General features: G+C 44.5%; 1 protein-coding gene across 2 annotated transcripts; it reads right to left on the bottom strand.

The window, feature by feature from the left end:
* Positions 1-6,233: 6,233 nt before the first annotated feature.
* LOC116758013 (calcitonin) lies at positions 6,234-11,138 on the bottom strand. 2 transcript variants are annotated; one of them, XM_032640597.1, is made up of 5 exons: positions 11,013-11,138; positions 9,834-9,928; positions 9,436-9,567; positions 7,297-7,481; positions 6,234-6,695 (listed from the first exon to the last, which is right to left on the bottom strand). In XM_032640597.1, exons 2-4 carry the CDS (start codon positions 9,917-9,919, stop codon positions 7,322-7,324), a joined length of 378 nt encoding a protein of 125 aa, XP_032496488.1. In that variant the 5' UTR covers positions 9,920-9,928; positions 11,013-11,138; the 3' UTR covers positions 6,234-6,695; positions 7,297-7,321. The 2 variants fall into 2 exon arrangements, with proteins under 2 accessions (XP_032496488.1, XP_032496487.1); XM_032640596.1 differs by lacking the exons at positions 6,234-6,695; positions 7,297-7,481 and adding an exon at positions 8,069-8,557.
* Positions 11,139-23,980: the final 12,842 nt, after the last annotated feature.

Genomic DNA, 23,980 nt, shown 5'->3' with positions numbered 1-23,980 from the left:
AATGGAGAGATGTTCCATATTCGTGACTCAGTATTAATACGCCAGTTCTTCCCGGTTTTATCTATAGATTCAGTGCAAATCCAATAAAAATCCTAGCAAGATATTTTATGGATGTTGACAAACTGATTCTAAAGTTCATATGGAGAGGCAAAAGACTCAAAACAGCCACCAATCTTGAAGGAGAAGAAATTGGAGGACTGACACTACTCAATTTCAAGACTTACTATAAATCTACAGCAATCAAGATAGTGAGGAATTGTTGAAAGAATAGACAAATAGATCAATGGAACAGAACAGAGAGCCCAGAAATAGACCCTCACAAAAACAGTCAACTGATCTTTGACAAAAGGCAGTACAATGGAGTAAAGATAGTTTCTTCAACAAATGGTGTTGGAACAACCGGATATCCACATGCTGAAAAATTATTCTAGACACAGACCTTTCACAAAAATTAGCTCAAAATGGATCATAGGCCAAAATGTAACATGCAAAACTATAAAACTCCTAAAAGATTATATAGGCGGAAACCTACATGACCTTGGGTAAGGTGATGTTGTTTTAGGTACAACACCAAAGACATGATCCATGAAAGAAGTAATTGATTAAGTTGGACTTCATTAAATTGAAATCTTTGCCCTGCAAAAAACAGTGTCAAGAGAATTAGAAGACAAGTCACCGACTGGGAGATGATATTTGGAAAAGGCACATCTGATAAAGGCCTATTCTCCAAAATATACAAAGAACTCTTAAAACTTTGAAAATGGGCCAAAGACCCTGACAGAAACCTCACCAAAGAAGATATACAGATGACAAGTAAGCATATGAAAGGATGATCCAAGTCATATGTCATCAGGAAAATGTATATTAAAACAGCAGTGAGACACCACTACACATCTATTAGAATGGACAAAATCCAGAACACTGACAACACCAAATACTTGGCGAGAATGTGAAGTAGCAGAACATTCATCATTGCTGATGGGAATGCAAATGCTACCAGCCACTTTGGAAGGCTCTCTAGTAGTTTCTTACAAAACTAAACATACATTTAGCATATGATCCAGCAGTAGCGGTCCTTGGTATTTACCCAAACTAGTTGAAAACATATGTCCACATAAAAACCTGCACACAGATATTTATAGAAGCTTGATTTATAATTGCCAAAACTTGGAAGCAAACAACATGTCCTTCAGTAGATGAATGGATAAACTGTGGTACATTCAGACAATGGAATACTATTCAGTGCTAAAAAGAAATGCGCTACCAAGCCATGAAAAGACATGGTGGAAACGTAAGTTCATGTTACGAGGGGAAAGAAGCCAATCTCAAAAGGCCGCGTGTTGTATGATTCCAACTATGCGACACTCTGGAAAAGGCAAAACCAGTGTTTGCCAGGGGAGTCATGGGGAATATTGAACAGGCAGAGCACAAAAGATTTTTAGAGCAGTGAACTACTCTACATGCTATTATAATGATGGATATATATCATTATACTTTTGTCCAAATCCATAGTATGTACAATACCAAGAGTGAACTCTAAGGTATACTGTGGACTTTGGGTGACTATCATGTGTCAGTGTAGGTTCATCCTTGGTAAAAAAAAAAAAAAAAAAAAAAAAAAAAAAATATATATATATATATATTGTTCTGGTGAGTGATGTTGATAATGCGGGAAGCTGTGCATGTGTGAGGGCGGAGGGTATAGGAAAATCTCTGTCCCTTCCTCTCAATTTTTTGCAAACCTAAAACTGCTCTTATAAAAAGTTTTTATTTAAAAATATAACATAATATATAGTTTAGAACTATGTAAAATATGCATATAAAAGGAAGACAATAAAAACAAATCACAGTGGTTGAATTAAACTTATTGAAATCTTCTTTCATATATTGATTTTTCAAAGTTTCTGAAATTTGTTTTTCTGGGCTTCCCTGGTGGTGCAGTGGTTGAGAGTCCGCCTGCCGATGCAGGGGACACGGGTTCGTGCCCCGGTCCGGGAAGATCCCACATGCCGCGGAGCGGCTGGGCCCGTGAGCCATGGCCGCTGAGCCTGCGAATCCGGAGCCTGTGCTCCGCAACGGGAGAGGCCACAGCAGTGAGAGGCCCGCGTACAGCAAAAAAAAAAAAAAAAAATTAGTTTTTCTTACTTAAGCAATACAATTATGTTTATCACACTGAATGCAGTAACAAGCAAAATACACAATACCATGTGTAAACTATTTGGTAGTAATTTTCAAGAATGTAAACGTATATGGACAAAGATTAGAAGGTAATTGTAAAAATAAAAGACTTCTTAAGGAAAAAAATATAGACACTTGCCAAATGACTCACCCATCCCACTCCAAGGTATTTATCCAAAAGAAATGGAATGTATTGTATTAGTTTCCTAGGGATGCCATAACAAATTACCACAAACTCAGTGGCTTCAAACAACAGAAATTTATTCTCTCATTCCAAAATCTAGGTGACAGAGAGCTGCACTCCCTCCAGAGACCCTGGGGGAGAATCCACTCCATGCCTCTTCTAGCTTCTGAGAGCTGCTGGCTGATTTGGCTTCCTCGGTTTATGACTCTCCCTACCTCTGTCTTTACATCATCTTCTCTTCTGTGTATCTTCTTCTTTGTGTATCTCTTATAAGAACACATCATTGGATTTAAGACCGACGTGGATAATCCAGGATGAGCTCATTTTAAGACCCTAATTTAATTACATCAGCAAAGATCCTTTTTCCAGATAAGGTAACATTCACAGTTTCCAGGGACGAAGACATGGGCATATCTTCTTGGGGGCCCCAGTTTGGCCCACTACACTTATCTTCACACAAATATCTATACACAAAAGTTTATAACAGCTCTATTCATAAATGCCCAAAACTGGAAGCAACCCAGGTGTCCTTCAGTGGATAAATGGATTAACAAACTATAGTACATCCCTGTAATGTAATAGTGCCCAACAATAAAAAGAAACAAACTATATACATGCAACAATATGGATAAATCTCAAATGCATTAGGTTAAGTAAAAGAAAATTCAGACAAAGTTACATATTGATTCCATGTATATGACATTCTGGAAAAGGCAGAAGAATCTGATTAGATATTTTCCAAAGAAGACATACAAATGGCCAACAGGTACATGAAAAGGTGTTCAACATCACTAATCATCAAGGAAATGTAAATCAAAACCACGATGACGTATCACCTCACACCTGTTAGAATGGTTATTATGAAAAAGACAAGAAATAACAAACGTCAGCAAGGATGTGGAAAAAAACGCAACACTTGTGCACTGTTGGTGGGAATGTAAATTGGTGCAGCCACTATGGAAAATAGTGTAGAGTTTCCTCAAAAAATTAAAAATCAAACTACTATATGATCTAGCAATTCCATTCCTGGGTATTTATCTGAAGGAAACGAAATCGTTGTCTTGGAAAGATATCTGCACCCTCATGTTCATAGCAGCACATGGAAACAACCTAAGTGTGCATGACGGATGACTAGATAAAGAAAATGTGATATATGGGTAGATATAGATATGGATATATAGATATTGGTGTATATAGAGAGTTTTATATATAATGGAATGTTATTCACTGTTAAAAAGTGGAAATCCTGCCATTTGTTACAACATGAATGGACCTTGAGGGCATTATGCTAAGTGAAATAAGTCAGATAGAGAAAGACAAATACTGTATGATATCACTTATGTATGAAAAAAAAACCAAAAACTGAACTCATAGAAACAGAGAACAGATTTGTGGTTGCCAGAGGTGAGGGTAGGGAGCTGCAAATGGGTGAAGGCAGTCAAGAAGTACAAACTTCCAGTTATAAGATAAAGAAGTCCTGGAGATGTAATGCACAGCATGGTGACTATAGTTAATACTACTCTATTATCTATCTGAAAGTTGCCAAGAGAATAAATCTTAAAGTTCTCATCGCAAGAAAAAACATTGTAACTGTGTGTAGTGATGGACGAACTTACTGTGGTGATCATTTCACAATATACGCATATATCAAATCATTACACTGGACAACTAAAACTGATACAATGTCATATGTTAATTATGTATCAATTTTAAAAGATAAATAGTTTTAAAAACTATAGAGAGAGAACATAACAGTTGTTATCAGGGTTTAAAGACTAAGGGGGCAACTGACTGCAAAGGAGAAATGGGGGACTTCTGAGGAGTGATGAAACAGTTTTGTGCCTTTATTGTGATGGTGATTACATGACTCAAATGCACTGTCAAAACCCATTGAACTGTATGCCAAAAAAAATGGCTTTTCTCTATAAAAATGTGAATATATATGCTTATAAAGAGATACTGGGGCTGGAACTCTACAAACCACATTTTTCTTTGTCAGGTGGATCCCTGCCAATTGGAGGTCCTCAAAGGAGACAAGAAGGCATGAAGAAGAAACTTGCTCCTTCTTATTTTGATTTCTGTCTCTGTCAGCATCACCCCCAGTTTCTCTACTCTGCCAGGGAAGTTGGTTCCTGTTTGCAATTTTGTGTTCTTTCCTACACTCCTAGAACAGTCTTGTTGCACCCCTTCAATGCATAGTGCTTCAATACCAGCATCAGATGACCTTCCTTCTCAATGGTCTGAGAATTCTTCTTTAAGTTCCTAGATTCTAATTCCCTCACCACTTCCCCTCATTTTCCCAGCCCTGTGGATGGTAGCTGCTTCCTTTGGTTTTTATCTCTGCACTATTTCTTGTTTTCTTTTGCCTTTTCAGTACTCTATTGCCTACTTAGTCAATGTCTTAGAGTATACTTTCTGTTAAAATCATTGACGTGGTTTCTGTTCTATGGACTAGAAATTGACTGATAGAAAGCCAGGGTATTTCCTGTGCCCTATGAAGTCCTACATGATCTGTCTTCCTCATTACATCTCTGACCTCATCTTCCACTTTTCTTTCCCCTTTCCCACTCTCACTCACAAGATATACAATTGATAAAGGAGCATGTTAAACCTCACCACAAGGGTGCAGCCATCAAAATTCAGAATATGGGAAACTCCATTAGACAAATAACTTAGTCTCTCCAACAAATAAATTGCAGGAGGGAAAAAAAAGAGGTGAAACCTCTAGATGGGAAGTGCCTTAAAACGTATCAACCAGCAGCAAAGTGAAGATGTAATTTAAGCCCTGATCTATATTTATATACATAATATATATAATTTATATAAGATTAATATATATGATATCATATATCTAATATATAAGGTAATTGAGGGATTTGAACTATTTAATTGTTAAATGGAATTTTGGTTATATTTAAAAGTCCTTCCCATTTGGAGATACAAGGGGAAATATTTATGGATATATTGGGTGGTAGGGGAGGTCTGGGGGAAGAAGATGGCTCATAGATGTAATAACATTGGCCGCAAATTGGTCCTTGTTGAAGCCAAATGTCTTAGTCCATTCAGGCTACTGTAACAAAATACCGCAAACTGGGTGGCTTATAAACAACAAATATTTAGTTCTTACAGTTCTGGAGGCTGGGAAGTTCAAGACCAGGGTACCTACAGATTCAATATCTGGTGGGGTACCACTTCCTCATTCACAGCAAATTTCTCACTGTAAATTTATATGCAGAAGGAGCAAGGGAGTTCTCTCAGGCCTCCTTTATAAGGGCACTAATCCCATTCATGAGGGGACTAACCTTGTGACCTAATCACCTCCCCAAGGCCCCACCTCCTAACTTTGGGGGTTAGGTTTCAACATATAAATTTGGGGAGGGACACAAACATGCAGCCTATAGCACCAAGTAATGGGTAGAAGGGATTCATTTTATTATATAAAGACTAGGTTGTTTGTATGTTTTAAATTTTCCATTTGTCTTCAAAAATCTGAGGGTCTACCATGTGAGGCAGCTAGGTCAAAGAATGGCTCACAGGTCTCTGGAAAACAACAGGAGCCATTGTTGAAAAGCATACACTGCAGTGGTTTCAACGGTAAGCTCTGGAAATCAGCACCTGTGTTTGCCACTGTCTATTTGTGTGACCTTGGACTTCACTTCTCCATGCCTCTGTTTCCCTACATGTAAAGTGGAAATGATAATGGGGTCTAGCCCTGTGGAGTTGTCCTGAAGAGTAACTGAATTAATAGGTATAAAGCACTACCTTGGAACGTCATCTGGCCCATAGTCATCCCTCAAAATATGTCTATTATTATTATTATTGTTATCAAATAGGAAGACAATTTGAAATGAGCCAACCGGGTCTTGAAACAAGTCTATCCAAAATATGTCTTTAATCTTAATGAAGTTCACAAATGGCACAATATTGACATTTCTTTAAACAAATTATACAACCATGTTCTTAGACAATAAAGCATAGCATCACCATTACCATGTGTCCCCAGAGGCCATAGAGGCAGTGATTTAATGTCCCCCTAAGATTTGGCAGAGCTGCCATGGTCAACAGGACAGCTTTCAAAGAACCAATTTGCTACCAGATAAGCTAATGAGAGATGCCATCACATTTACTGCACAAAGAATCAAATATAAAAAAGATGCACAAGAAATATGGAATTAGCTTATTTTGCATTCAGTTTCATTCCTTTCAAGTGACAAAGGTGCTTTTTTTTTTTATATCTATTAGGATGCAAACATGTATATCTTCCTTGGGGCCTCCTCACCAAGTTGTTGTCAACAGAAGTTAATAGAAGTGGTGAGTTCAGCTTCCTGGTAACCTGAGATGAAAAAGAAATAAAATAAAAAAGAAGAAGAGGAGAAGGAAGAGGAAAAGAAGAAGAAAGAGAATTAGGAGAATCAGAAGGACAAGAAGAAAATAATCACAATTCTTACTGAAAGAACACAAATTTATAGAAGTGCTTCTTCAACTGAACACTATTTATAAATTATGCATATGAGTGTAAGCAAGCTTTGAAGGCAAATGATAAGCAAACAATTCAATGGTAACTATTAATATTAGCAGTAGTATTAGGATTATAGCCCTCTGGTCTGAATCTGTGAATACTGATCAAGAGTTGAGTGCTTTCTGAAACTGGGTTCATTAATGACAAGTGGCCCAGGCTAAGATTTGCAAGGCCCTACCTTTCTAAATACAGCAAGTTTTTTTTTTTTCTCTCTCTTCTCAGAAAGATGACACTGCATCTCTGCAGCCTGTCCTAGTGCTCTGATTTCAAGCTGAGTTGTAGAAGGAACTCACTAACTCAAGAAGAATAACGTAAGTGGAGAGAAGGGATCTGCAGCCAGGTCCAGTGGGTTTCAAAATGTGGGTCCTAACCTCCAAATCCCTTCCCCTCCCATCTGACAGTACAAGGCAATCACCTTCTTCCCAGAGTCATTGCACTGCTCAGGCCTGAAGGTCCCTGCGGCGCCGGCCAAAGGCTTCAGACCCCACATCGGTGGGCACGAAGTTGCTCTTCACCACACCCCCAGATCTGCTCAGCAAGCCTGCCAGCCGATGGGTCACACAGGTGGCGGTGTTGCAGGACCTCTTCTGGGCAGTAATGCTGCTTTGCAGGATGGAGAAAAAGAGAAGGCCTGTCAGTAAGAGGCTGGGGCAGGAGCCTACCCCATAAGGCCTTCATAAAGAGAATTGTAGCTCTTTGACACACCACTTAAGAATAGGTGTTTCTCCTAAATGCAGTTATCAAAGCTGTTAGGGCAAATGGCCTGGCGGCCTTTGCTAGAAGCCCTGCCCAAAGATTTTCACAAAAAATCCAGTTCTAAGCCATGTGGCAAGTGCTAAAACCCTATACTTATCACTCCTTACATACACCCACCCCAACATGTAAGGAGCATATAGACGCCATACCCTAGCCACGAGCACCAACAAAAGCACTTTCCATAGAAAAATGAAAATTCCCTGAAGTCTTACCTGGAAGAGGCTCAGAGCACAGGGTTTGCAGCATCATCCCCCAGAAATGCTTACCTGCTCCTCAGCACACCTGTTCTCATTGCTGGAGCTGGTTCACAGGGACCCTCACCAAGCCCTGCATCCTACTACCCTAAGGCTAAGGCTACTTTCAAGCATAGGCCCTGGGCACTCTCAGGCCTGGGACAGGGACCAGAATAATGACCACCAAAGTGCAAATCCTTTTAGAAAATAGGTTTATTCATCAATGATGAGGCATGAGGGATGAAGCAGGAATTGGACGGCTCTGCCCATGACATTCTCTGGTATCTCAGAAGCTTCCCTCACTCTCTTATCTCTAACCTTGTCTGTGAGTCCTGCTCTCTTTCTTTCCATCCTGTGGTCCCCAGCATTCTCTGTCATAAGCAAAGCTACCAATACCAGCTTGAAGAGCAATCCAGGCAAAATCTGCATGCATTAACTTCATCCATGGGAGCAAGAAAGGAAATCAGGAAGGAGTGAGTGGAAGGAGTTCACTTGGCATCTTGGGGCACCCCAAAATGGGAGGAGCGGTCCCTCTCCAAGCTGCTGGCTATGTCACTTTTCTTGCCAGGTGTTTCAGGCCCGAAGCCCATGCCAGAGAACCTATGAAAGTTGTTCAGGTCCTTCCAGTACGCGCTCAGCACACAGGTACTCAGATTACTGCACCGCTTAGCTCTGGAGCCATCCAGGCTGCAGGGAAAAGACATGCCAGACAAAACCATGCACCAGGGCTGCCCCTGAGGGCAGTCATGCAGAAGGTTAGACCCAGGAGGGGGTGCCTGGAGCAGAGAGACGAGAGGGGCAGGCAGGAGGGTGGCTCACGCACCCTCCATTACAAGAACTCAGAGGTTCGCTGAGCCAGGGCAGTGCGGGGAAGGGCTGTGGGTGGAAGGGGTGACCTTTTCTGGCATTCCACATGCTGCTCAGTCCTTCATGCTCTGCAGAGAAGTTCTCAGGGTGAATGCAGGTGCAACATGTGACTCTGCTGGTGTGAGCTCCAAGCTCAGGGTGCACAGGGAGGTGTGACTGGGGAGGGGTGTCTGGCCCCATGAGAACATGCACATCTCCACAGATTCTACACATCTAAAGGCCCCGGACCTACCTCAGACACTGCTCTACCTGACCCCACCCTCTGCAAGGCCTTTGGCTTCACCTTGCAAATGTGCAATGAAGGTGCCTTGCAGGTATGAAAGAACAACATACACAGGTTAAATTTCTAAGACATCCAGAGCTATAACAGCCCATCCCCTGGCTTCACACTTACCAGTCCTAACTCATCCAGTGCTGGGTGTTCTCCTCAGTCCGGCAAGACCAATTCCCAGAGTAAGTGATTCCACACCTCCCCATTTCATTTCCTAACACCTTTCAGGAATGGATCTTTTTAATGTGTCTAACCACAGTCCCTCCAGTTGCATGTGGACCTCTGTCTTCCACGTAGGCTGAGAATGACTGAGTCCCAGGTCCTGGCGAACAGGGACAATCTGCTGAACTCTTGGCCCAATGCGGTCTTTCCTACCTCTCTGGGATATGTCCTCGTGAATATGCCAGGGCTGGGTGCTGAGCCTTACCTGGAGTCCTCCGTCTCCTGCTCCAGCTCATTGGTCTTGCTCTGCACATAGGCCTTCACCAGTGCAGCCAGCAGGAGGCGCCCTTCCTTCTCACTGAGTGCCCCGGGATCTGGGAGGGTCTCCAAAGCAGACCTGGAGAGAGGAAGCAAACCCAACGCAGACTCTAAGTCCCTGCCTGCCTCCTTCCCAGGATAAGCAGCCAGGCTTCCTGGTCTCTGTGGCTTATCCCTGAGGATGTGCCACATCCTGACTCCCAGCCCACAGGGCTCAAGCCCAGTGTACACCTGAGGGTGTTGATTCACTGGGAGCCTCCCACTGCTGTGACTTCAGAGGCACAGAACTGCCTGATCCCAGGGGCAGTGGAAGGGGAATGCTCTCGTGGCTTCAGGCTGTCTCACCTGAGTGGTGTTGCCTCGAGACTGCCTGCCTGGCACAGGACCAAGATGCTGAAAGCCAGGAAGGGGGAGGACTTCCCGAAGCCCATGATGCCTCTCTGTAAAGGGAGAATGACGTTACCACTGCACCAAGACCAAGCACCGCCTGGAGCCCACAGACCCAAGTTCCAGTCCGGCCCGGCCTCTGCCACAACTGCCTTGCGAATTCAGGCAGGTTACCCCGCCTCCCCACGGCTCAGTTCGGTTCATTTGCCAGATGGGCTGCTTTGAATCTCAAAATACACATTATACTGAATCGCATGGTACAGCAGAAACAGGTGTCCTGGGGTGAGAGCGGGGGATTCCGGTTTTGTCCCGTGGAAAGCCAGGAAGAAGCCATGCACATGCACATAAACCCACACCTTCTGCCCTATGCAGAAACCAAGCGAGAACCCACCCTTGCTGTAGACTGTGCCTGTCTTCATAGGGACTGAGAAATCTAGGACCACCCTCACGTCCTCTGGACTTTGCCACCAACAGTTGGGAAAGGAAGGCAGTAAGGGTAAACTGGAAAGGAGCGCTAATCTCTCAGTCTGTGGGTTTGGGTTGGGGATCATTTAACGTGCCAGTTACTGGCGTCTCTCGGCTCTGCCCGAACAGCCAGCCTCTGCTGAAGTGCAGTTTAGCAGCAGGTGCTGGGCGCCAGCTCAATGTTCTGGCCGGCTGACTGCACTGCCCCAAGCCCGCGCCAATGCCCCAGGGACGCTTGCAGGCTGGAGGTGCCTCAGAGGAAGTTTCAGGGCTCAACCGTTCTGAGAACCCAACGTGATCCCTCGGGACACAGACTGCTCAGGGCACTCCCAGACCAAACTCGGGAAGAATCCTGCACGCAAAGGACCAGCACAAATGCAGGGGCTGCAGACCCAGGAAGGCTAGGAAGCTACGGCTGGGCTCACGGAACTTCCAGAGCCCAGGCGAAGCCCTGGGGATGCTTGCGGTTCCACTGGAGCTAGTTAGAAGAAAATGAGCTGACAGCCCCAGTCTCCTGCCTTCTTCCAAGGGGACAGACGGCTAGCAGCACCTGGCTATAGGTGGGCCGGGATGGCCGTGAGAAGCAAAGAGAGGCAGGCAGGCAGATGGGGCAAATTAGATGAACTATGCAGAGGCTGGTAATTAAGAGTGAGCAGAGTGGGAAGTTCTCACCTGGCGATTCGAGTTTCAGGAGAGCGCGAGATGCGGGTCCACCCGGATGGACAAAACGCCTGCCGTGGGCGTCTTCCCCGCGGAGCTCTCTGCTCTTATGCCAGCGATGGGGGGCGGGGAGGTCCCCACGAGCCCGCGCGGCCAATCCAAAGTGGCCAGGAGCGACCCAGCTCCGATTGCGTCATTGCTCGCGCTCCGCACACCAGTCCACTAGGGAGGGAACCATCCGCTCTGGCTGTCACTCGCAATGAGGTCATTGCTTGGGCAGCGGGAGGGCTCGGAGAGAGCGGAGAGACTTCGACGTCCAGAAAGTGGGAGCAAATTGTGTAGAGTTTGGTGTCACCGACAGTGAGGGGCCAGAGTTTCTCTCACTTTCTTTGTGCCTGAACTCCAGCCTTGCACTCCCTCCAGCCACGCCAGTAGGGACTCCGGCCTGGTCCCTTAGATTCTGAAGGGATCTCAGATGAAATAGACCACGGTGGAAGAAGGGGATGGTGGGGGGAAAGGGTCCTTAAAAAATTGATCCCTCTAGACCAACTGGGGTGATCTGGGATATCCTCCACTCCGTCCTCTCCTTCAACAGCGCCCTGGCGCCCAGGGCCCCGCAAAGTTGGTTTGCTGCCAGTCTGGCAACCTAGCCTCTTTCTTCTCGCTTCTCTGGGACGGGCAGGAGTGAAAGAGAGGACTCGCACTGTCTGCGCAGAGGGCTAGGCATTCCTCTCGTGCTCCCGAATTCTCGACTGCGGGTTCTGCATCCCCAACTCTAACCGGGGATCCTGCGCTGCGGCGCTGGAGTTGGTTTACACAGCTGTCCGGCGCCTTTGCCTTCTGTTTTCCAAGCTGCTGGGCCAGGACGCCTGTGTCCGGGTTTCTACCTGTCTCGCCCTACATCCCAGCCCCACTTCCCTGAAGCCCTTGATTGCAGAGCTGTCCGGGGTCAGCGCCTACCAACGGGGCAACCTTTGGACTTTCACACACGCGCCACTCGCAGCCACAGGCCGGCGGGTGCGCGCGCTCACGCCTCCCGCAGCGTGCACGTCCAGCGCTCACCTACCTGGACCCCAGCCACACGCTCTCCTTTCGCACTCACACACAGACACTCCGCAGATCGCCAGCACTCGCTGCAGCAGATGCGCCCTCACCAGCTGTTCGCAAAGGAGGGAGCTCGCATCCACCCATACCGACCTCGCCCAGATCCGAAAGCAGCCCCCCGAGTTTCTGCTCTCGGAAACAGGCAAGTTTTATATGCGCAGGGGTACACACTGTCCCCCAAGCACGGACATAGACACAAGCACAGGCACGCGCACGGACTCTGCCTTTCACTTTTTCCTTACGGAAAGCCAGGTCTGGAGTCCGCGCGGCGGGCGCCCGCGACACCAGGGAGCTGGGAGAAGATCCCAGCTCTGGCCGAAGGGGCGTAGAGTGTCACGGGGGTAGAGGCAGTGCGGAAGAAGTGAAGGAGCGCAACCACCTTCAGGCCCTCAGGCTAGCCCTGCTGAACGTGGTAGCTGCGACCCCAAGTGCTCCCGCCGGGCCCTCCTGAGCTCGCGAAGCCTCTCCGGAAGCCTCGCCCAGGGGTGCGGGGCAGGGAGCAAAGCCAGAGGCTGGCGGAATGTCCGCAGCTGGTGACGACCGTTTCTGCAGGTCAGAAGGGAGCTCAGGGGACGTCTGTCTAGGCCCTCCGGGTCTTATTTTCTGTGGCAGAACCCCTCTTGTGGGCCGAAGACGGGTCGCCCTCCAGCACCTGGGCAACCGAAACTCTAGGTCACAGCCCCAAAGAATCCGGGTCGCCAAACCGGGCGACTCTTGCCGGGCCTGCTACCCCGGCGGGCAGAAGGCACAGAGGCTGTTTGACCCGGCGTCTCCCCTACCCCCGGGAACGCTGCGCCGCGCCGAGAAGGTGGCTGCGGGCTCTGGCGGCAGGAAGCAGGGCAGGAGGACTCCCAGGACCCCTGTAATCCCACACCAGAAAGCGCTGCTCTCGAAGCGGTTCCGCTGTAACAGTGGGACTGTCTCTCTGCGCCCCAATGGTAGGGCTCGCTTCCGGATGCAACCGGTGACACCGAAGCGGCCTTTACTTGAGGGCCCTTCTCCCAGAGCCCTGCAAATGTGAGGGGACACTTCTGCGTCCCTTTCCCGGACTCTGGACGGGGAAAGGGGGGGAAAGGGGCTGCCAGGTGGAAAGGCGCAGCTGGGAGATGACTAACGCCTCCGCCCTCTTCGCCGCCTCTCCCCGGACCACTGCCACCGTCTCTGAGGTCTGGCAGAGAGTAGAGCCCGTCCCAGCAGCTCCGGGCAGCACCGCTCCCCAGAGAGGACCAGCGCAGGGGGCGGGGTAGGAGAGAAGGTCCGGAAGGCCCCAGAGCTTGGGCCCCACTCTCCCTAGCCTCCTCCAAGTTATCTGTGGCGAGCTGAGCGGGGAAGCCCGCAGAGAACGCAGGAGTCGCGTTTGGGGTTTGGCCTCCCAAGAGGCCCCAAAATATGAATTTAGGGGTAACTTTGAACTCTTGGGACTAAGGACTGAAAAGCTGACAGCCTCTCCAGAGACTCTGTCTGTGTCACTAGAACTTTTCTGAAGTGTTAGGACCGACAGCCTTGCTGCCATCTCTAGCGGGGCACAATCCCCGGCGGCGCCTTCCACTCCAAAGGCAAGCGATGCGTAGCCCACAATCCGAGCAGAGCTCCTGCCTGGGGTAAAGTTGGTGAAAGTTTCTATAAAAGCTGCAGAGACTCGGATCCTTGCGCTCTGACAAGAAAGAGGAGTGCGCACCCGGACCAGGAAGCCCATCTTCACACAAATTGTCCTGGTACTGCGCTTTCAATGTCTTCTTGGATACCCCGAAGGGACCGGCTATTTTAGCACTGCGTACCCAGAATTATTTAACCTAATCTTCCTCCACTAGTGTCTTTGCACAGTGTTTGGAGCATAGTAGGTGCACAGCAAATGTTCGGTGACAGGGGAGTGAGGGAGGGGACGATGAATGAACAATTCCAAGGGTTCATTCCCTTAAGAGTCAGCAGTAAATTCACAGCCAAGGTGAATTGCACCCAGTTTAGATCCATTAGATGGAAAAGCAGATTGTTGATCCAAAGACGCATCTCTTTTTATTTCATAAAAGGAATCAGTGTCATGGTGAAAACTTTCTGGAATCTAACGTGAGAGGAAGGGCTTCTCTTCTGAACTCCAGCTTGAAAAGCAAAATAAGGCATTTTTCCTCAACCCATCCTTTATTATATTTGTGAGATAATGGAAGAAAAAGTCAATAAAATGTGTTTTCTAAATCGAGAAAATTACATTTTGATTTTCCTGGAACTGTTCTGAGCTTCAAGGCATCCCCAGTCTAACTAGTATGAGGATTTACAGCGAATGGTTTCCCAGGAATATCTTTTGCTTTTAAATTGTCTCAAATGTTTCGATGCTTGGTTTAACTATTTTATGTAATTACCTTTAAATTTTGAAAATGATTGTCATTAAATTGTAGAGAGAAACAGATTCCATGTACTGTAGCTTCTGAAGTTTATTTTTATTTGCTTTAACTTACTCTCTGCTTTCTTTACAAATTTCTTTGGAGAAATATTCCTTAGGGGAAAGTTTTATTCACTCAACAAGTATTTATTGAGGACCTACTATGTGCCAGGCGTTGTTCTAGGCACTAGCAACTCACAGTGAATGAAACAAAAACCCCTGCCCTCCTGATGCTTATATTACAGTGGTGTATTTAACAAGAGTCCTTGTATATCACCCTCCACCCAAATAAAACACATACCTATCCTTGCACCCTTTCATTATAGTAATATCATCTATTTGTCAAATAGATATTCGGTGTTTATATTATGAAGACCATGTACAGACTAGCTGAGCCACATATTGTACTTTGATTACATCTCTTTGTATGTTTTGTTTTTAGTTAGTAATTCCCTCTCTTCATTTGTTTAATTTTCTTTCTGCCCATCACCTGTTTATTCCTTTTCCTAGGTCCTACTTGTCCCTCATTCTTGGTTTACTACCTCACTTTGGTGGAGCAAACTCATCATTATATGATAGATTTTTCCAGAAATAGAATTCTAAGTTGGAAATCATTTGCGTTCAGAATTGTGAAAGTATTCTCTATTTGTCTTCTATTTCCAGTGTGACTGTTGAGAAATCCATTTCTATTTTTTTATAAGTTCTCTTCCTCTCTCTCTTTCTCTCTCTCTCTTTCTCTCTCTCTCACTCTCCCTCTCCTTCCCTCCCTCTCCCTCTCCCTCTCTCTGTTCCAGTCTTCTAAAATACCATGATGTTTTGCCTTGGTGTGGACTATTTTTATTTATTGTTCTAAGTACTGGGAGAACACTTGCAATAAGAAAATTCGTGTTCTTCAATTCAAGGAAATTTTCTTGCTTTATTTCTTTGATAATTTTCTCTCTCTCTCTCTCGATTCAACTTTCTGGGAGATTTTTTTTTTCAAATTTATATTGTTTTTAAATTCTTTTGATCATATTTTTAACTTCCAATAGCTTTTTAAAAATTCTGTGTTACTTTTTACATCCTCCTGTTTTTATTTCATGGGTGCAACATCGTCTTCTAGCTCTCTGAAGCTGTTAAACATAGGTTGTTTGTTTTGTTCTTCTCACTTTAGAGACTACCCTCACATTTCTAGTTCTCCCTAGCTGCTGATTTATATTTCAGAGGGAAGTAATAACATGCTCATCAGAAGATGAGGATGGCAGAGTTGTCCATCGATGGACCTGAATATAGAATGATTAGATGAGAAGCAACCGTGTCATTTTATTGGGGGGGGGGGGGGCTAAACTACGAAATGAATAACTGTAAGTCTTTTCCCTTGGCTTTTCATTTGTCCTAAGAGGACTCCTGCAAGGGTCAGAGGGATGGGGGTTGTGGGGTGGAGTATAAGCCAATAAGTAATAAAGGAGGCTGGGAGTTTTACCATTCATTATGGTAATCCTGCAGTCTTTTCTGACACCTAGTCATCTAACTACATAGGATATAGAAGAAAATCTTGGGTCTAACTACTCCTTTTAAAGGCTTGCAAACACTCCAATTTTCACCCCATCTTATAACACCACCAACAGAAGCAACCAATTCCTCAGAGCCCTGAGCTTGTCTGGGGTCCTTGCTTCTTGATGGCTTTCCCTGCCCTACTAGAGTTTGCACTAGAAATGTATGTCTCTACACAGCTTTCTCTTCTGCTAAGCCAGTTAAGAAGACTGGCTGAAGGGTAGGCGATACAGACAGTCATTGCAGAACCCTCAAATTACATTCAATCCACTGGACGCTCGACTCAACTGAGTCCCACTCCCCATCACAGGCCACCAGCCAGGAGGCTTCTTCCTCCAAACCCCAGAGAAATAGAGATGCCAACATCTAACCCACAGAAGTCCCTTCTTAGAGAATATTTTTAGAGTTGTCTGTGCCTTCCAGAGAATGAGCAAAGCATGGTGGCCCAGACCCAAGCTGGTCACTCTGAGAGATGGACAGTGAATGACGTCAAGGAATTATTCAGGTTGGGTTCCTCTGAGATGATTAAAATTCTTTCTTGGCTCAGACTCACAGGACCCAAATTGACTCTCTCCTCCCTGTCTGAGAGCATTGTTCCACACTGCAAAGAAAGTAGAAATACAGGTCCTTAAAACTTTCTTGTAAAGCTAATTAGAGTAAAATCTCCTGCAGTCAACACTCTCAGAATAATGAGAGTTTTAGCTAAAGTAAATTCCCAGGTAACTGAAACATACTCTAAATGGAAAACACACATTGTTAAAAGCCATTTTGGATGGAAACCCTTTTAAAATGCATGACATTCTCCTCTTAACCTTTTCTGGATGACTCACAGCCGTCATCAAGAGAACATCAGTCACAGTGTTGCATCCTATGTAAGGGCCTGAATTAGTTGGACTGTTTACCTCTACACCTGCTGACTCCAACTTCTGTGCTTTTGAGCTCTTGGTCCATTGTTTTCAGTTAGCATATTAGTTATTCATATTCAGTTGACTATGAGATCCTCTTAGTCAGAATCTCAGGATCACATTTTTGGGTTGTGATGGTTTCTTCCGGTCACCGTTAATGTATCTGCCTCTAGCCCCAGACCCAGTCTACCTGAATTTTCACCTGCTAATTCAACATCATCAGGAAAACGATAGACACATGTTCAGTAGAACTGGCTGGAGCAAATCAGAAGGAGGAGGGTTAAGAAAAGGATCTGAGTGTCTCTCTTATGAGTAATGGTAAAGAGCTCTAATGCATTTTCCTGGCCCTTTTTCTGGCCCTCAACTATGTCTTCTATAGAGGGTGTTTCTGGATAAGTGAGTGTTTCTATAATGTTAAGGAAGTTTGAGACAGACCATAAGTTTAAAAGAGGGTCTTGTATAACAGTGCTGTCCAATAGAACTTTCGGCAACAATGGGAATATTCCAAATCTATGCTGCCCAAGACAATAGCCACAAGCCACATGTGGCTCTTGAGCACATGAAATATAACCAGTGCAACCAGAGAGGTGAATTTTAATTTATTTTAATTAATTTAAATGTAAAGAGCCACATTTAGCCAGTGGCTACAGTACTGGATGACAATCTATGGTATAGAGTAGTAGATAAATGCATAGATTCTGGAGCCAGACTGCCTGTTGTTCAAATTCTGGCTCTCACACTTATTAGCTGTTTCACCATAGACGAATAGTTCAAAGTTTCGTGCCTCAGGATCCTCCTTTGTGAGATGAATATAATCATACTGCTTATTTAATGGGGCTTTGTGAGGATTAAACAGGTAATAAACATAACGTGCTTAGAACCGTGTATGGCAACTAGTAAGTGCTATAACACGTTAACCATTGTCTTACATTGGGTTTCTTCAGAGGCAGAACCCAAGACAAGAATTTGAGTATAAACCATTTATTTGGGAATTGTACCAGTAAGGGAACAGGGAAATGAGACAGGGAAGGGAAGATAACCATTATAGAGTATGATAATAAGCAGGTTACTGCTGCAGGTAATTGAGGCTTTATCCTGCTGGAGATCCTCTGAAACACTTCAGAGAGAAAGCCTCAGAATTATTCCACCCCGAAAAATGATAAGTTATTTATCCACCAACTCCAGTCCATCACCAGTTTAGGGGTGCTCCCACAGGGGCTAACTCCCCAGCACATCTTGGCCAGTCCTGCATGGCTGGGCTTCTGTGGCCTGAGAAAATTCCCAGATAGAGAGTCATAGGTGCTTGCAGTAGAAAGCTATAGGTACAAGTGGGAATAGTAAAGACTGATGAGGCACTAAGACCGTCTGCTACAGCCCATTTTATTATTATAAAGAGTCTGCCACTGCTTAATGACCCTCCCTAGAAATAGGCAAGAATAAGTTTCCCATCCATACTGTGTTGTGATAGATTAGCAAACAGGCTGTGATATGCTGATGTCACTTTGTCAACTATTCCCACCCATCTGACTCATAAGGTCTTTGCTCAGAGTATTTAGAAAGCCTTTCATGGTGCCTGAGTCTTAGGGTCCATTAACTTCAGTGCCTATTTCATCAGTAAGCAAACACCAGAAAAACCAGTACCCTCTAGTCTCTTGCAGCAATAACTCAAACACACACAGAAGCCCTTCCACTCAAAAGAAAACATAAAGGACACGCTGCCAAAGACTCATTAATGCTGGATGAACTTGGGGCAGTGGGGGGAGGGGAGATTCCAATCCTGATTTATTAGTTTTCATGACTTGGTTTGTTATTTCTTGTTGAACAGACCCTATTTTCTCATACCTAGCATCTTAGAAATTTCCTTGGCCAAGAAGTTACTGGGGCATATCTTCTGTTTATCGTTGAAGATAATTATATCAGGCTTTTTTCGTGTATGGGTGTTCTCAGCTCTCTATCTTGATAGGTTAAAATTAAATTTTCATACTCACTCCTGAAAGGCTGGAGGACTATGGGAGATGGCAGAATGTCTCTTAGCAATAATGCTAGTTGTTAACATCTGACTCTGTATTCATCAGGGTGCTTAGTTGTGTATAACAGAATTCTCCAAGCTAATTTAAACAGGACAGTACTTGTTACAAGGTATTCAGTAGCTTACAGAATTTTTTAAAGGGCCAGAGAATCAGGTCCAGATGCCACACACCCAAGAATAATACATCCAGGAGAAACTAATCATCCCACGGAAATGTAGTGGGAAGTCCATTGTTGCTCACCTATATCAGTTTTGACTCCAGGGAATTCCATGGTTGCCCCAGAATATCCAGTTTTCTCTCATACAGCCAACATCTTAAAATGTTCACTTCTGCCCTCCAAATGAATTATGAATGCCTCTGATTGCCAGTGCCTCTGATTGCCTAAATTTTGTGTGGAATTCTCGCTCCAAGAGGACCTGAGAAGAAATGTTTTTAATGTTTTAACCTCTGTGAAAAGGCTTGCAAGAAGGGGTTTGATGGGAATTGAGTAAATCACATATACCTTCATTTGGATGTCTAATAAGCCTCTCTATCTAACCATGTCCAAAAAGAATTTTGGTTTTTTTTTTCTGTCCAAATCTCTTCTTCCCACACTTTTACCCATCATAGTAAACGGCAGCACAAATAACTCAGTGGATTCAGCTCAAAATGTAGGTATCATTCTTAATTCCTCCTTTTCCTTCATCTGTATCTAATCCAGCGATTAGATATATTAACTATTACTCTACTCCTATTTACTCTCCCACCCTAAAAACATCCCAAATCCATCCATTTATCTGTCTCCACCAATATCTTAGTCCATTCAGGCAGCTGTAACAAAATAATAACAGACTAGGTAGCTTATAAACAACAGAAATTTATTTCTCACAGTTCTGGAGGCTGAAATCTGAGACTACAGTAGCAACATGGTCAGGGGATGACCCTCTTCCGGGTTGCAGACTTCTCATTGTATCCTCACATGGAAGAAGGGGGCAAGGGAACTCTCTGAGGTCTCTTTAATGGGCACATTCATTTCATTCATGAAGGCTCTGCCCTCATGAGCTAATCACCTTCCCAAGTCCCCAACTCCTAATACTATCTCACTGAGCATTAGAAGTTCAACATATAAATTGAGGGGTGGGGAGAGATAAACAAACATTCAGACCATGGCAACAAGGGACCATAGTCCAAGCCACCATCATCTCTTGCCTGAACAATTCCAGTAGTCTCCTAACTAGTCTCCTGGATTTGACTGTTGGCTCTGTAATTCCTTCTCCACATAACTCTCAGAGTGATCTTTTAAAAGCATAGATCAGGGCTTCCCTGGTGGCGCAGTTGTTGAGAGTCCACCTGCCGATGCAGGGGATACGGGTTCGTGCCCTGGTCCGGAAAGATCCCACATGCCGCGCAGCGGCTGGACCCGTGAGCCATGGCTGCTGAGCCTGCGCGTCCGGAGCCTGTGCTCCGCAACGGGAGAGGCCACAACAGTGAGAGGCCCGCGTACCACAAAAAAAAAAAAAGTAAAAGGCATGGATCATACTGGGTCACTCCTCTTCCTACAACTCTCCAGTATAGTTAGGATAAAAAATTTAAATGATTTTCCATAGCTTTAAGACAGACATGGTCTAGCTCCCATCAATCTTGCCAGCACCCTCTGGTACCAGTCTCCCCTCACCTGTATACCCACACTGGACTTTTTGGAAGTCTTAGAACTAACACACCAAGACCTTTTCCACTCCAGAGCTTTTGCACTTGCTGGTTTCTCTGTCTAGAAAAGTCGTCCTTATCTGTCAATCCTCCCCTTCTATGACACCACACAATACACACACACACACACACGTGCACATGTGCACACACACACACACCATCATCACTACTACCACCACCACTTTTGATGGCTGGCTCCTTATCACTCTTCAGTTTTCAACTTAAAATCAAATGTCACCTACTTAAAAATGACCTTCCACAACCAACCTATCTAAAGAAGTCCCTCCAATCTCTTTATGACATCAACCTGTATAACTTCCTTTACAGAACTTACCACTCTCTGAAATTATCTCTGTAATCTACTTATTTGTATATTATTGTCTTCTTTCACTAGAAAGTAAGGTTTTTGAGAGCAGTCTCCTTGAATATCTTGTTCACCACTGTATCTCCAGTACCTGGAACAGTGCCCAGCACAAAGGCTGGATGTGATCTGAAGAATCATGGATGTATGTGAATGCTTACTCTGCAACACTTAGCAGTATGCTAAGAGCTCTACTTAGATCATTTTACATAATCCTTATGTATTAATCTGGCTTCTCCAGAGAAATAGAATCAATAGGAAATTACATACATAACATATTTACTATAAGAAATTGACTCACATGATTAGGGAGTCTGAGAAGTCCAAGATCTACAGTCGGGAAGCTGGAGACCCAGGAGAACAGATAATAGAGTTCCAGTCTGAGTCTGAGTCTGAAGACTAATGTCCCAGCTCACAGACAGCCAGACAGAAAGAAAGAATTTTTTCTTATTCAGCCTTTTATTCTTTCCGGGCTTCAATGGATCGGGTGAAGCCCACTCACACTGGGGAGGGCAATATATTTTACTCAGTCTGTGAATTCAAATGTTGATCTCATCCTCACAGACACACCCATAAATAATGTATAACAAATATCTGGAAACCCTGTAGCCCAGTCAAGTTGATACATAAAATTAACCATCACACCTAATAACAACCCCGTGAAGTAGATACTGTTATCCTTGCTACCCATCTGAAAAAAACAAGGATGGAAAAACTAAGTACTAGCCTAATGTCACATCTAGTAAGCTTAAGGGCAGGATTTAAGCATAGACAGTCTGACTCCAGAGCCCACATTTTAAATATTTATGTTTATTTGCCTCTCTCATAGCAATTATACATATTTAAGGAAGCAGGAAGCTCTTGATAAATGGTCTCCTGAGATCACCCATGTCAAACAGGCCTGGAGAGTAGAGTGAACTGTAGGCAGCCCCAAACATCTCCCCCAGGTACCCAGCCATAATTGTTACAGAAGGCTCTTGGGGGACCGTATTAACTCCCTTATAGACCATCACATTCCTTTGATCATTTCTTTTCATCCCTTCAGTATATCTGAAGACCATAACAGCACCCTACAACTTTTCAGAGAGTGTGCCTCCAGTCCCAAGACCAGAGCCCAGTCTCTCCTTAGTTGACTACTTCTCCACAGTGAGTAAATCACATAGGTCAGAGGTGATGTCTGTCTTCCAGAATTGAATGAATGACTGAACGATCAGGTGCATGAATCAGAGTTGACCAAAACCCTTGACCTAAGGGCAGCAAATGTGATATTCCAACTGAAACCAGGTACCAATCCTGAGAAGGCAGAGATGACATATTGTACAAATTTCTGTTTAGAAATGGACAGTGCTTAAAACAGTGCCTGGCACCTAGCATATATTTGTAAAATGAATAATAGTGGTATAACTACTCTTTTTGCTTTTTTGTTAGTTTGTTCTGTTTATTCATTATCACCACTGTCTTGTTAGATCATCGATGTTTTTGGACATCCAAGTTTGTGATCTGGAGTTAGGGAAAACTGCATTATTTTATATAATAGAGGGATAAATAAATTAAAGTTCCCTTAGGGCAGTCTGGAAGCAATGGGTGAAAGGAGAAAGAGGAAACAGCTGAAGCCCCAGAACTCACAGGGGGTGAAGAGCAAGGGAGAAACTCTTCTTGGTAGTTAAGGGATAAGGTGAGGGACAAAAGAATTGAAGACAACAAAAATGCCTAATATGAAAATTTAGCTTATTTACCTATCAAGCTGTGATGTGACTTATCCTTTTACCCCCATATCTTTAATAAAGTTGATTATAATCTTTTCTGTTTTGTTGGTCTGGATTTTTTTGAAGAAATCAAGGAAGGTATTGAGTTTTTATCTGAGTCCACATGAGGCAGAATCAAAGACAGCACACACAGAAGCTGGAACCAAGAGATAATAAGGCATGAAATAAGGGTTTGAGCTGACTATCTTGTAAGGGGTTGGTAGACCTCAGCTCAGATCTGGGCTACACCAACATTGGGACAGCCACTCAGTGAACGGATTTCTCTAGATTATGGCCTTCCATCAGTAGAAATGGGAGTCTTCCTCTACCCTTCTGCCTCATGAGATCCCATTGGAAGTTGTTCACTGAAAAATCTTCATGCCATTGCATCAACCCCCTTGAACTCACTGTACCTGGCCCCAGCTCAGCTGTGACTCACCAGCAGCTCATAGCAAAAGAAATCCAGTAGAGGGCAAAGCTCTCACCTTCCCTTTCTTATTAAGAGCCTCTATGTTCTCATGAGTCATTTGGTAATTGAGATGGTCAATTAGTCACCACATCTCTGGTTCTCATTTTCCTTTCTTCCAACTAAACTCAACCATCAGCCCACACAATGGAAGTCAACAAAATGAGGTAACAGCTTTCTACGTGAGTCACTGTGGGTGACTCTGAGAGCACTGTGGGGCAAGTAGCCAGAGTCCAGGCAAGCGTTTCAGCCATCCAAGAACTGGCACGTGGCCCAAGAAACACTCTCACCTGATGACGGACTGGTGGGATGAGTCTTGGAGGAAATAGTTCCCAACAGCAGGAGAAAGAGTCTCTTGGCTCATGCACAGCAATGCTCTTCTCGATTAAAAATGTTGTCATCATTCACGATGCAATGTAAAATCCTTTTTACAATGTGCTCACATTTCTACAAGTTTCCATCTACTCTGCATATTGAAGACAGGACCCTTCCATGAAAAGGTGGCATATCTAAGTTACTGCTCGGCCCAAACAGCTCTATATAATGGACAGAAAATGGCTTGCTGTCCCTCAAAGGGTAAGTGCAAGGAGGGAGATTTCCATGAGCTATTTCTCTTTGCTGAGCACTCAGAGGAAAATTATAAGTGGTTGGAAGAAGGCTTTGTTCTCTAAAAGACTTTTAGTTATTCCTGAGAAATCCCTCTGCTTATTCCCGGAGAGAGGTCATCTCTTACATGCTGTAAGGCAGACAGGCATCAGCAGCCAAGGAGAGGTGCT

This window comes from Phocoena sinus, chromosome 8 (genome assembly GCF_008692025.1).
Source record: "Phocoena sinus isolate mPhoSin1 chromosome 8, mPhoSin1.pri, whole genome shotgun sequence".
NCBI classification, from domain to species: Eukaryota; Metazoa; Chordata; class Mammalia; order Artiodactyla; family Phocoenidae; genus Phocoena; species Phocoena sinus.
The sequence above is the reverse complement of the archived record's forward strand: the minus strand, read 5'-3'. Positions and strand labels throughout refer to the sequence as shown.

Bases quoted from the DNA above. Each gene is read 5' to 3' on its own strand.
- LOC116758013 (XM_032640596.1), bottom strand. From the start codon at position 9,919: ATGGGCTTCGGGAAGTCCTCCCCCTTCCTGGCTTTCAGCATCTTGGTC. The intron at 9,568-9,833 runs GTGAGACAGCCT...TCCTCTCTCCAG, and splicing joins CTCGAGGCAACACCACTCAG to GTCTGCTTTGGAGACCCTCC. The intron at 8,558-9,435 runs GTAAGGCTCAGC...TTTTCCCTGCAG, and splicing joins CAGGAGACGGAGGACTCCAG to CCTGGATGGCTCCAGAGCTA.